The 14,143-nt window shown below is 53.8% G+C and overlaps 1 protein-coding gene across 3 annotated transcripts in view; it reads right to left on the bottom strand.

The window, feature by feature from the left end:
* The window catches only part of RPS6KA1 (ribosomal protein S6 kinase A1), a 38,102-nt gene continuing 24,387 nt past the window's right edge, over positions 429-14,143 (bottom strand). For all 3 annotated transcript variants that reach the window (XM_018056454.1, XM_018056459.1, XM_018056451.1), the window contains 9 exons: positions 13,847-13,977; positions 12,310-12,435; positions 11,762-11,851; positions 11,195-11,353; positions 3,868-4,029; positions 3,561-3,637; positions 3,162-3,279; positions 1,737-1,874; positions 429-1,382 (listed from right to left, as the gene is read on the bottom strand). In XM_018056454.1, coding sequence (XP_017911943.1) covers positions 1,260-1,382; positions 1,737-1,874; positions 3,162-3,279; positions 3,561-3,637; positions 3,868-4,029; positions 11,195-11,353; positions 11,762-11,851; positions 12,310-12,435; positions 13,847-13,977 — 1,124 coding nt within the window. In that variant the 3' untranslated portion in view covers positions 429-1,259. The remainder of the gene's footprint in view (positions 1,383-1,736; positions 1,875-3,161; positions 3,280-3,560; positions 3,638-3,867; positions 4,030-11,194; positions 11,354-11,761; positions 11,852-12,309; positions 12,436-13,846; positions 13,978-14,143) is intronic.

Below are 14,143 nucleotides of genomic sequence, written 5' to 3'. Positions count from 1 at the left end.
TACTTTGGCCACTTCATGAAAAAACTTGACTCATTGGAAAAGATCCTGATGCTGGGAGGGATTGTGGGCAGGAGGAGAAGGGGACAACAGAGGATGAGATGGCTGGATGGCATCACCGACTCAATGGACATGAGTTTGGGTGGACTCCGGGAGTTGGTGATGGACAGGGAGGCCTAGCGTGCTGCAATTCATGGAGTCGCAAAGAGTCAGACACGACTGAGCGACTGAACTGAACTGACTGATTATCAATACCATGATGGAATCCCTGGCAGAAATGGGCAGAGCCAGTGGGACTCCCACTGCTCCCCAACTGAGCTCCAAGCAGTGGGCCAACTGGCCCAGGCCCAGTACTGGTCACGGCTGAAGTCCTCAACACCCAACAGCAGAGGGTGGGCAAATCCAGGGATGACAAGCAGAGGCAAGCATGCTTCAATTCAACTGTAAGTTTATTAGAAAGGCCATGGACAGATGAACCCTGAGTTACCAGCTGAGGAAGAAATGAAAAAAGCTCCTGCCCGTCTTGGCCCGCCCCACAGGCCTCTTGCGAACTCTGTCCTGTGGCGGACTCCAACAGAAGTCAGCCGGAAAGTGCTTTCTTGATGCTCCTTCAGGGACTGCTCGATCTGACTGCAGGGGACCCAGGGGTGGATGCTGGTGCCTGGAGCTGGGAGCCACAGGGCCTTGGTCCTCTCCTCTAGCAGAAAGTGGTTCCAGACCTCCCCCGCTGCAGCACAACAGAACAGAAAAGGAGCCAACTGGGATAGAGCAAGTTCTGCTAAACAGCCAAAGGCTCTGGGAGGGGATGCCGGACTGCCTCAGAGGTGGGTGCAGATGGCTACAGACGGCCAATCGTGGGGGTCCCCCAGGAGAATCCTAAAGCTGCTCTAAGGGGTCTCAGCCACAGAGCGCCCTTGTGTGACTCAGCGCCCTCCTGGGGCTCCACTGGCTCCTTCTGCTCCCAGAAAGGCAAATGGATCTTGTAGAAATCCATGGTGGTTGATGCCACTTTGTCCTTAAAAACAGATAAAGAGTTTGTACAGTGAATCGATTTCAACCAGCAGAGCCTGAGCCGAGAAGAGTCCGTCCTGGGGAAGGAGAAGGCACTTCTCACACCCTCCCTGGGGTGATCCGGGCTGGCTGCTTCTTGGGCCCCTCGGGGCTCCGCTCCCTCTGGCCCTGGGATTCAGGCCTGCTTCCTCTGGGAGGCATGCTGCCTCCATCCAGCTAGCACCGCCCTGCGGCCTGGATGCTCGGGCCCCTCACAGGGTGGTGGACGGCAGCTTCCTCACCCGCCGCTGGGCCAGGATAGACGACTCGATGGGCTTCAGCTGAGGGGTGGGCTTGGAGCTGTTGAGCGCTGAGTAGGTAGCTGCCATGGCTCCCTGGGAGACAAGGGGGGATCAGTTCACGAGGGTGGGAGGTACATGCGCTCCAGGGCTGCGCCAGCCCCTCCCAGGGTTCTACGGCCCACCCGGTCCCCTGTTAACCCTGCCTCGGTGGTTCTTCATGGTCATGAGTCCTGCCTCCTCCTTCAGACTGGAGGCTTCAGAGTGCCGGAGCTGTGCTTGCCCCCAAAGGACTGGGGGCCACGAGTGCACTGTCGACACCCCGGCATGTCAGACGGGGGCTCCCTGGGGAGAGACGTACGCGGCGTCTCCTGGCTCTAGCCCCCCGAGTCCTCGCCTACGGAACCCTGGCTTGGGCCCCTGCGGCCCGGCAGCCGAGGGTGGCGGTACCTTCACAAGCTGCAGGTCCTGGTGTGACAGCTGGCTCTGCGGAAGCTTGTCTTTCTGGGTGATCCACGGGTGCTGCAGGACCTGCTTGGCTGTGAGGCGCTGGTGGGGGTCCACGTGCAGCATCTTGGACACCAGGTCCTGGGGAAGAGCAGGCAAGGGGTTGGTTGGAGAGGCTAGCAGGGGAGCAGAGTGCTGGGCCTGGCTGATGGGGAATGGCTAAGGCAGCCGTTTCCTGCAATCTCCTGCCTGGACCCTTGCAGTAGCCCCTGCAATCCATTCTCCACGCTGCTCCAGGGCCTCCTCGAGTGGCACATGCCCTTTTTGGGGATTTCTTCCTGGAAGGCCCTTTCTTTCCTCTTTCACCATCTAGAAGCCAGACAGGAAGGTGGGAAGAACCAAAGGCTGGGGCTGGGAAGGAGCAAAACCTCACTCTGCTACTCACTGACTGGATATCTGGGGCAAGTTACTTTGACCCTCTGAGTCTCAGCTTCCCCTCTGAGAAACAGGATGACAAAAGTACCCAACTCATAAGGTCAATTGGAGAAGGCAATGGCACCCCACTCCAGTACTCGTGCCTGGAAAATCCCATGGGCAGAGGAGCCTGGTAGGCTGCAGTCCATGGGGTCGCGAAGAGTGGACACGACTGAGCGACTTCACTTTGACTTTTCACTTTCATGCATTGAAGAAGGAAATGGCAACCCACTCCAGTGTTCTTGTCTGGAGAATCCCAGGGACGGGGGAGCCTGGTGTGCTGCCGTCTCTGGGGTCGCACTGAGTCGGACACGCCTGACGCGACTCCGCAGCAGCAGCAGCAGAGTGTCAATGTGAGGGGGACTGTTCACTAAGGACTCAACCCAGCGTCTGACACAGAGGTTCCTACCACTGGGACCTGTTGTTTAGTACTGAAAGCGCAAATGTTCCCTCCTCTGAGAAGGCCTGCCTGCCTGGTGGCCCGTAGCCCTGCCTGCCTGGTGGCCCGTAGCCCTGCCTGCCTGGTGGCCCGTGGCCCTGCCTGCCTGGTGGCCCGTGGCCCTGCCTGGGTCTCCACTGCCTATACCTCTGACCAGGAGGACCTGCCTCTCTGTCCCCTTGTGTGCAAACCTGTCTGTCCCCTCACACAAAGTCCCCACGAGGCAGGGGCCGTAACGATGCAGCCCTCTGTCCCCCTTCAGGGCCCAGAACACAGGAAGGGCCAGTGAATGATCACCAAGTTGCCCAAACAATACACAGGTAGAGGGCAGGGGAGGGGGAGCAGTCTGCCTGGGAATCTTCCACTTGCAGAAGTACAGCAACAGAGGTTTGTGGGATATTCCACTTGGAGAAATGAGGCTGCCAGCCCCCCGCCTGTGAAACGCTGAAAAGTCCTGGGATGGGACCCTGCCTCCCCAGCCCTGAGTGAGCAGGGCCCAGGCCTTACAGGCTCACCTTGGCTGTGTCCGAAACCGCGTTCCAGTTTCCCCCGCTGAGAGTGAACTTGCCACTGCCGATCCGGGTCAGGATTTCCTCTGGCGTGTCACTGGGTCCATTGGCAAATGGAGTGTATCTGGAGGAAAGTCCACCCGGTGTGGGTATGGCCTCTGGCCTCCACTGAGGCGGCCGGGGTGGCGGGGGGCGGACTGTATCTCCCCCTTCGAAGTGGGTGCCCCCAAAGGCAGCACTTCCTCCCCAAGGTGGAGCTCCCAAAGGCAGCACCACATCCCTGTCTCCAGCCCTGCCTGAAGCAGGGATGAGTCTCTCCCATCAGACAAGCACCACCCCAGCCTGTACACTAGGCCTGGAGGAAGGGGTAGGGGCAGACGGGGTGCAGGCCAGAGGGGCACTCACCCCGCCAGCATGGTGTACAGCAGAATGCCCAGGCTCCAAATGTCGCAGCCTTCATCATAGCCCTGGCGCTTCAGGACCTGGCAGGAAGGCGGGCAGGGGAGGGTGGTCGGGCTGAGGGGCACATGCCTGCCTGCTACTCCCCAAAACGCAGGACAAGGGTCCCAGGCGTGGGCTGATCCTGCCTTGGTACTTGGACTGAGATCACACAGACTGGAGTCCTGGACAGCGTGGGGCCTCTGGAAGGGACACAAGGCCCTCGTGCCAGGCCCCCCCTCACTCTTGCAGCTGAGGAGGCTGGGCTGCTCACCTCGGGTGCCACGAAGTTGGCGGTGTAGCAAGGTGTCATGAGGAGCCCGTTCTCAGCCCGCAGCTGCTTGGCGAAGCCAAAGTCACAGATGCGCAGGCACTCGGGATTCCCGCTCTCGTCCACGTACAGGATGTTGCTGGGCTTGAGGTCCCTGTGCACGACCTGGGGGCAGGGGGCCAGGTCAGTGCTCCAGGTGGGCAGGCTGCCGGGGCCCAGGTCCACTGCCAGGGCTGGGAGAGTCAGAAGATGGGCCCAGAGAGGGGGCAGAAGGACCCAGAATCTGAAAGGGGGGAAGGGGCTGCCAAGGGGCCTTGATGCTGCTGGTGTTATCAACCTGAACCCTCTAGGTCAATGTCTGTGTGCGTGCGCGTGCTCAGTTGCGTCCAACTTTGCAACCCCATGAACTGTAGCCTGTCAGATTCCTCTGTCCGTGGAATTTTCCAGGCAAGAATCCTGGAGTGGGTTGCCATTTCCTACCCCGGGGGGTCTTTCTGACTCAGAGATCAAACCCAAGTCTCTTGTGTCTCCTGCATTGGCAGGCGGGTTCTTTACCACTGAGCCACTTGTCAGCTCTAACTTCACCATCCACAGTGAACACCTCAAATCTGCGTGCCACACAGGTGTGTACATGCACGCATGCTAAGTCGCTCCAGTCGTGTCTGACTCAAGAACCCACGGACTGTAGCCCACCAGACTCCTCTGTCCACTGGATTCTCTAGGCATGAATACTGGAGTGGGCGCCATGCTGTCCTCCAAGGGATCGTCCCAACTCAGGGATCAGACAAACCCATGTCTCCTTATGTCTCCTGCATTGGCAGGTGGGTTCTCTACCACTAGCACCACCTGGGAAGCGGGGGACCACACGTGTGACCTAACGGCAACTCCATTCTTCCCATTGCATGGGTCAAAATCTTAGAGTCATTCTTAATTCCTCTTTTTTTCTCACATTCCTCAATCAATCCATCACCAAACACAGCTGGGTCTACCATTAAAATATATCCAGGGACTTCCGTGGATAGTGGTCCAGTGGTTAAGACTTTGTGCTCTCAATGCAGGGGGCCTAGGTTTGATCCCTGGTCACGGAACAAGATCTCACACGCCATAGCTAAAGATTCGGAGTGCCACAACTAAAACCTGGTACAGTCAAATAAATAAATGTTTTTTTTAAAATGTCCAGAGCCCAGGCACTTCTCAGCCCCTCTACTAGCAGCATGCGGATCCCAGCCATTATCATCCCTCCCCTGGATTACGGCAACAACCTCCTAACCGGTCTCTCTGCTTCTGTCTCATCTCCTATGGCCTGTTCTAAACAGAGCTGCCAGAGTGATCCTGTTAAATGTAAGTCAGATCATGTCACCTCCAAGGGTTCCCCTCTTAGGAAGAACAGTCTTTACGATGGCCTGGTGGCCTCACCTCCTCTCTCCCCTACCGCTCACCCACATCGCTGGCACTCTATCACTCCTTTCCTTGCTCAGCTGGCTTTGGCCACGCCAGCCTCTTTGCTCTTCCTTCAAAGTGCTAAGCACACTCCTGCCCCAGGGCCTTTGCACTTGCTATTCCCTTTTTCTGGAATACTCTCCCCTTAGGCATCTGCCTGGCTCATTCTCTTATTTCTTTCAGGTTTCAGCTCAAATTGTCACCTTACCAATAAGGGCTTCCCTGGACCATTCCATATGAAATATAAAACGCCACCTGGTCCATTCCATATAAAACAGCAACCACAGACCAGTACTCCTTACTCTCCTCACCCTGCTTATCTTTACCCACAGCGTTTACCACTGTTGGAGATTCACTTCATCGTCTTCAGAACCCACCCGCTGGAATGTAAGCTCCATGAGTGTTTGGCTCACTGCTGCATCCCAGCATTAAGAACAGTTCCCAGCACACAGTAGGTATTCAATAAATGCCTGCTGAAGAAATGGACAAACGACACTGCCGAGGCCTTAAGCACATGACCCTCCCCTGGCCCCATGTACTCGTGTGTAACCGGAGGAGGTTGACGCATCCCACTTGCTTTTCATCCACACCCTCTCCCTCTGCATGGTTCCATTCAGAGTCACTAACTCACCTAATTATTGACAACTCTCAGATCTCCAACACTAACCCGGAACTTTTCTGAGTCCAGCATCACACAGCTGCTGACCAGATGGCAACCACTGAATGTCCCCTAGCTCCTCAAGCCCAACAATCCCAGACTAAACTCATTTTCACCTTCCTTCTCCCATGAGCTCATGGTACCTCCCTGAGAGCTGTGAAAAACCTTCATTGGCTCCCTACTACTTCGGGATAAAGCCTGAAGTCCCCATCCTGGTGTGGAGAGCCGAGCTGTCCTTTCTAGCCTCATTGCCCACCACATCCCTCCAGTGCCTGGAGCTCAGGTCAGAGAGGGGTCCTTCAACCGTGAACAGCCATATCTCCCTGTGGAATGCCTGCTCACCCCCAGGACCCAGAACAGGGACTCGCACACAGCAAGCGCTACATGAACTCTGCCGTGAATGAATGAATCACACCTCCGAAGCAGAGGAGACCTTACACGTTAGATCGGCTGAATCTCACCGGTTAGTTGGCTTTATGAGGATCCCTGCACGGTCCCTGTGGAGCCAGGCCAACAGGCTCCAGAGGCAGCTGCTGCTCACTCCAGCTGACAATCACTACGCAGCAACTCGGGCCCAGGTTTCAAAAGCAGCCAAATTACCAAACCAAGAAAATACCCGCAGTGAGCAGGCCAAATGCAGCCACTGAGTCACAGGCTGTGGCTCTAGAGGAACTGTGATTTCAGTCAGGAGGCAGACGGGCTGCGTGTGAATCCTGGCTCTGCCGGCAGCAGCTGTGTGATCATGACGTGTCACTCAACCTCTCCAGCCTTTGGTTTTCTCACCTGTAAAACGGGGCTGATAAGAGTGCCCAGCCCCCAGCGTTACAGGAAGGCGCATACGAGTTATGTACCAGGAGTATGTAGCGCAGGGCCTGGAACATGACAGCGGCTGCCACAGTAACCCCAGCACTTCCTGGGTGAACCCCACCCTCATGCTGGATATCAAGATACAGCGAGAGCTTGTTAAGAAGCCCTTAAAAACTAGAGGACAAGAAGGGCAGGAAAATGAGGCCACAGATGTTGTCCAAAGCAGCAGCCAATCATATGCAAGGGAGAAGCACAGACTCTAAAGCCAGTTTAGCTACGAGACTTTTACTTAAGCACCCAGAGCCTCAGTTTCCTCACCTATAAAATGGGTGACCTAATGCTCACACCTTCTTCACAGATTTGTTGAAACAGTTAAGTGAGCGCAAGTGTAAAGTACTTAGAATCTGTCTGGCCTGTGGAAAGTGCTCTGTGATGCCAGTGGCAGCAAAGTGCTCTGTCCTCGCCAGCATCATCGGAGGATGTGCATTAGGGCACCTGCGACCAGCCGCACACACACAGATAAGGGGTGAAGGTCTACATAAGTCGTCCGGTTAAACAGAGAAGTCAAAGTGCGAAGCACTATTGAGTTCTCAGACAGGCTGTTCTCGGCACCCTGGGGCCCTGAGGAAGCTAGAGACTTGAAAGGGCTCCATGTATTAAACAAAGAACTCTTGCAAAATAAGATGAAAAAAAGCAGACGACCCAATTTCACTTAATGGATGAAAGACTTGAACCGACTTTCCACAAAAGAGGCTGTCCAATGGCAAAAAACCACCGAAGAGGTGCTCAACTTCACCAGTCATCCGGAAAATGTAAATTAAAAGCACTATGGGATACCACTCCTCATCTCTTAGAGTGGCTATAATTAAAAAGATGGAAAATGCCAAGTGTTGGCAAGTAGCAGAACTCTCACACACTTCTGGAGAGTATAAATATGTAAAACAACTTTACATATTGACACCCAGGTTATAGTGGACAAGTGTTCACGAGAGACAAGTGCAAGAATGTCACGGCAGCGTTACTTGTCATAGTCAAAAACCTGGTAACAGAGACGTCCCTGGTGGTCCAGGGGCTGACTGCTAGCTCCCAGTGCAGGGGGCTCTGAATGCAGTTCCGTCTCTTCTCAGGGAACCAGATCACACAAGCCAAAACTAAAGATCCCGCATCCTGCAACCAAGACCCAGAGCAGCGAAAAGAGAAGCCGAATCCTGAATATCATCCAAGTCTTACTTTATCAGCTTTGTGAAGCAATATGCCGAAGGGACCAGCATCACTATCAACTCCTTCGTTCTTGAATACCTTCTTTAAAAAATTAACAACTAAACTAGTAACCATCCATGTCCATTAACAGCAGAAAGGATAAACTGTGGTCTATTCACACAGCAGAAACCACAGAGCAATGAAGCCACACAACATCACAGGTGCCTCTCAGAGAGAGAGCTGAGTGGCTGAAGTCAGATACGAAAGAGCACATATATATCAAATTAGACGTCAGCTTAGCATGGTTATCTTTGAGGAGGGAGAGTGGAAGGGGCTCGAGGGGGTTGGGGGGAACTAGAAATCTTTCAGTTCCCACTCTAGAAAGCCCTTCCCTGAGGAGTTCCCTGGTGGTCCAGTGGTTAGAACTCCCAGTTTTCATTGCTGAGGGTGTGGATTCAATTCCTGGTCAGGGAACTAAGCTGAGAGGCACAGCCCTGTCTGCTCTGGGTGCTGGTTACGTGGGTGTCTTCACTTTTTGAAGACTTATTGAATTGTACATGATGACCTGTTAATGTGATATTTCAATATGAAGATAACATTAAAACAAATAGGAGGGCCCAGAACTGGTCACCCCCTTCTCATTCCTCAGCTGTTATGAGATTTCCGGCTTCTGGACCACAGATGCTGCCAAAGTGTAAACGGCTTGAGAATCTCCCTCCAAAAACCTCCATGAGAGCTTCCAATTTCCTCATCATCTTCCCCTAGTATTTGGAAAGGGCCAGAAACTTTAGAGGCAGCTGGTAAAGAATCTGCCTGCAATGAGGGAGACCTGAGTTTGAGTCCTGGGTTGTGAAGATCTCCTGGAGAAGGCTACCCACTCCAGTATTCTGGCCTGGAGAAACTTTAGGGCCCATAGGTTCCAAAATCCCAAAGATGTCCTTTGGGCAAGAAATAATATTCTCCCATGACACCTCTACAGAGTGAATGTCTGTACTTGGAGCTCACCTACCCCTCATAGAGAGGCTCACTACTTTTGGAAGCAGCTCTCACTCTAGAAAAGCCCTTCCCTGGCTAACTTCCTGGTGGTCCAGTGGTTAGGACTCTGAGCTTCACAGCTGAGGGTGCAGGTTCAATCCCTCGTTGAGGGAACAAATATCCTATAAGCTCTGAGGCACAGCCGTCCCTGCTCTGAGCTTTAGGTGGCCTGCTGGAAACTCACCACTTCAGCTCTATCTTCTAAACCTTCTTCGGGTGATGCTAGCTAGTACTCATGTGAGAACAAAACAGGAAAAGGCACCCTATGTACCGTCTGACTTGACGTATTTCCATATCAGTCTGTTTGCACTGGTCATTTCAAAACACAAAACCGCGTCAAACACGGCCATGCAGTAACCAAACTAGACCTCTTGTGATAAGGTACAGTTCTTTTCCACAAAAGAATCCCCCTAATAAGTTAGACAGAATTACACATTGTTATTTTTGCAAATTCTAATAAATGATTGATTCAGGGAAATGTCACGAAAGGCTGAAACCACTGCATGAAAGGTTGGTGAGGCTCTCCATGATACACCTCACACCCACCCACTGCCTGACACCCGTTCACCCATCCCCAGACCCGTTCAGCCAACCCCTGATGACTAACAGGGGCAATGAGACACTGGCTCCCGGACACGATGCTGTGCGAAGTTCACTGCACCTCCCATGGAGTGCTTTTTGACTCCTTGCTCCCAAAAAGAAGTTGAAGTGAAATCTAATTAAGACTTTGGAGCACCTTGCCATTTACAGGAAATATAAGCAATAGGGAAACAATTAAAATGATGCCACAAGGAAGCAAACACATTCAGAATGAGGGACCGGGACTTCCCTGCTGGTCCAGGGGTTAAGACTTTGTGCTGCCAGTGTAGGGTTACGGATTCCTGGTTGGGGAACTAAGATCCCATATGTTCTGCAGTGCGGCCAAATAAATAAGTAAATAAGGTGGGACATTCCACAGAACTGCTCTCTTCAAGAAGTCAGTGGCATCCGAAAGGGAGGTTTTACTATGGAGGTGACGCGGATGTACACACTTAACGAAACTCATCAACTTGTACACTTAAGATCTACTGTAGGCAAATTTTATCTCAGTTTTATGAGACTTAAGGGGTGTGATAAGTGAATGAAAGGTATGAACCTTGCAGAGATTGTGAATCCAATAAACAAACTGCAGAAAGGCATTTTTGACATTCGGGTCAGTTCTCATGAGGTGGATGAATCTGGAGCCTATTATACAGAGTGAAGTAAGTCAGAAAGAGAAACACCAATACAGTATATTAACGCACACATATGGAATTTAGAAAGATGGTAACGGCAATCCTATATGAAAGGCAGTGAAAGAGACACACAGATGTAAAGAATAGACTTTTGGACTCTGGGAGAAGGCAAGGGTGGGGTGATTTGAGAGAATAGCATTGAAACATGTCTATTACCACATGTGAAATAGATGACCAGTACAAGTTCGATGCATGAAGCAGGGCACTCAAAGCCAGGGCTCTGAGACAACCCAGAGGGATGGGGTGGGGAGGGAGGTGGTGGGGGGGTTCAGGATCGGGGGACAGATGTGCACCTGTGGCTGATTCATGTCAATGTACAGCGAAAACCACCACAATACTGTAAAGAAACTGGCCTGTGTTTCCAGCAGCATTTCCGCCTATATCCACTTCCTCTTGTCCTGACAGCTGAACCCGCAGCCAGATTCCTCCCTGAAGCCTTGAAGCTCCCACAGTGATCTTGCTGCTTCCTAACTCAAAACCACTTTGCATCTGTAGCTCCCCACCCAAATTTCTCAGTCAAACACTCTGGCTCCCTTCTTCCCAGGCTGTGTGACCTTGGGCAAGTGAGCTCACATCTCTGAGCCTCGGCTTCCCTAACTATAAAGTGAGGTCAGGAACAGCATCTACCTAATAGAGTTGTGAAAATCAGTTGAGATAACGCAAGAAGGAACTCAGCATGATGCCTGCCTAGGTCCTGAATAAACATTCCTTTTCACAGTGTGGCCTTATCCATCCCTCCTTTCCTTCCTTACCTCCGTCCACTTGCCCACTCACCCATCTCAGGTCTCCTCTCTGTCTGGCTGGTGGAAGACTGCCACTGTCTGGGCCAGTCACGGTCCATGCACTCTGCTGATGGTAAGACCCCAGGCTGCCCCCTGCCCCAGGCCCGCTCAGTGCCCCCCTACTCAAGACTTACCCCCTGGGAGTGCAGATACTCCACGGTCTTGCTGATGGTGTGCAGGACGAAGCTGGCCTCGCGTTCCGAGAAGAACTTCTGCCGTAGGATCTTATCCAGCAGCTCCCCTCCCCGCATCAGCTCTGTCACCAGGTACACGTGTTTGCCGTCATCATACACCTGCCAGAGACCTCGCCGTCAGGCCTCTCCCCTCGACACCAGGCCTAGGCTCCTTGGTCACCAGCTCGCCAGGCCAGGGAGGCAAGACCTGAGCCTGGGGCCTGTGTTCTGCTCTGGGTCTCATCACCCTGGCAGGGCTTTCACCTGGGCCCCTGGACAAGATGCTGGCTCTGTCCTGAGGGCAAGAATGCTCTCAGAGAATGCCAGCATCACCCAGGGAGGGCACCTGGCACAGCCAGACTAGAGGCGCCTCAGTGGACCTCTCATCTGTGAGCAGAGGAGGGTCAGAAGTCAAAAGAATGGCCACCCTGAGACCCGCCCGAGAATCGAGGGCCCATGTCCTCACCCCACCCTCAAGGACCCCCACTGGCCTGTGTCCCCACCCTACCCTCAAGGACCCCCACTCACATCTTTCAGAGTGATGATGTTGGGGTGCTGCCCGTACCGCAGAAGAATTTCAATCTCTTCCGAGGGGTCTCGCTTGCTCTTGTCAATGACCTGAGGAAAGGGGTGCACGTGGCGGTGTTGGAGGATCAACTCCAGAGTCCCGACCTGCCACAGAGCCCCATGCTGCAGGGCGTGGAGTCTCAGCGGCACACCTTTCACCTGACCTGCCGCAGAGCCCCATGCTGCAGGGCGTGGAGTCTCAGCCGCATACCTTTCACCCGACCTGCCACAGAGCCCCATGCTGCAGGGCGTGGAGTCTCAGCCGCACACCTTTCACCCGACCTGCCACAGAGCCCCATGCTGCAGGGCGTGGAGTCTCAGCCGCACACCTTTCACCTGACCTGCCACAGAGCCCCATGCTGCAGGGCGTGGAGTCTCAGCCTGCACACCTTTCACCCATCCACAGAGCTTCCAGCACCACCCCTCCCCGACCAGAGGACCAGGGCTACATCACCCGCCACCTCCACCCCAGCCGAGCGGCCTGGCCGGGACGAGGTCACGAGGCTCACCTTGACAGCATATTCTGTGTTGGTAGCTTTGTGGACGCAGCGCTTGCACTCCGAGTACGAGCCCACACCAATCGTCTCCTTCACCACGTAGCCATCGCTAAAAACCAGGTTCTTCCCGTGTAATTGCTGCAGGAGACCAAGAGGTGGGACTGATTACGTGCTCTAGAATGGAGAGTCATCTCCCAGAACCCCAGGCCTTGGGCCCCTGGAGGTAGCACTGGGCAAGAAGGAAGCCCGGTGCGCTGCAGTCCTTGGGGTCACAGAGTTGGACACCCCTTAGCGACTGAACAACGACAGGAGGCCTGGGACAGAAGACCTGGCCTTCTCCGGGCCTGTTTTCTGTACTCTGTGATGGGCACGCTGGCTGGCTCCGGGTGCCTGGCTGCAGTTTGTGGTCAGCGGGTGCTGGAGCAGGCAGGTAAGGAGCCATGCCACACACACGGAAGAGCTGGAGGCTCTGAGAATCCAGGCAGGCCTGAGGGGCACGGGAGCCCAAGCCAGGTCCCAGCCCTGCCACTTCCTGCGGCCGTTGGCTGGTTGTTTCCCTTTTCTGGGTGACACAGCCCACCTTGTGAGATGTCTCGAGGCTCTAAGACATTAACTGTATCAAATGCTTCTGTGATGCTGAGTGTGTAACAGGCACTATTCTGAGCCCTTTTCACCAGGTGACCACACAGCCCACACACGGCCCTGCTTCACGTCTGTTCTCCTCACATCCAGTCTGGTTTAACACTTGTCTGGGACCAAGATATCCCAGTTAGATAATAAATCACACAGTCACCCTAACTTCTACACATAACTTTGTGCTATATAACTCTCTATCATTACCCCCATTTACAGATGAGGAAACTGAGATACCAGAAAGTGTCCCCTCCACAATCCCTGACCTTGGAAGCTCTGACCCAGGCAGTGAGCTCCAAAGTCTCCATTCTTGCCTCTCAACTCTAAATTTCCCATGGAGTTCAGACAATAGGCAAGTGGGAGACAGTGGGATGAGATCCGAGTGCCCCCCGCACCGGTTAGGTACATACCCACCAACCTGGGTATGCTCCGGCCCTCCAACATTCTGGCTCTGAATCAAGAAACTCACAACCTGGAGAAGGGAAGGGCTACCTATTCCAGTATTCTTGCCTGGAAAAGTCCATGGACAGAGCAGCCTGGCAGGCTACAGTCCATGGGGTCTCAGAGAGTCAGACAGGACTAGGCAGCAACTGAACACACAGACACACCGGGCTTATTAGGACCAAACGTGTGTGAAAGGAAAGCAGATGGTGATTCTTGAAAAATTCAAATTTCAGAATATTTTAAAAATAAAGTTTCAAAGTACTAAAAAAAAAAGAAACTCATAACCACGCTGCTTTCCCTGTTTTACAAGTGGGGAAACCGAGGCTGAAGGAGGTTGAGGTGCAGTGGGCTCCCCGGTGGCAGCAGGGTCTGAACCCAAGTCTGTTCAAGTTCAGTGCCTGTGTTCTCAGCTGTTCTACCTTGTGGTTTCCAAGAAGAAAAGGACAGCTGAGAAGTTTCTCCCGCCCCTCACCTGTACCACCGCATGCAGGGGTGCCTGTGTGGCCCGAGGCTTGCCGTCATCCTCCATTAGGCCGGTGGCCACGAAACTGAAGCCGCGGAACAGCTGATGGGCACCGGCACTGGGGGGGATGCCTGGGGAGTCTGCAGAGGCAGGAGGGGGGTGTGAACAAGAGGAGGCACCCTTGACCCGAGGTAGCCCAGAAGCTGGCCGGGATGGGAGCCTGGGCAGGACCTCTCATCTCTGGCTTTAGCCCATCTGCCCGTGTGTGTTCAGACAAGTCCAGCCCTGTCATATAAGAAACGGCAA

This window comes from Capra hircus, chromosome 2, assembly GCF_001704415.2.
Source record: "Capra hircus breed San Clemente chromosome 2, ASM170441v1, whole genome shotgun sequence".
NCBI lineage: Eukaryota > Metazoa > Chordata > Mammalia > Artiodactyla > Bovidae > Capra > Capra hircus.
This window is presented reverse-complemented; position numbering and strand designations above follow the sequence as displayed.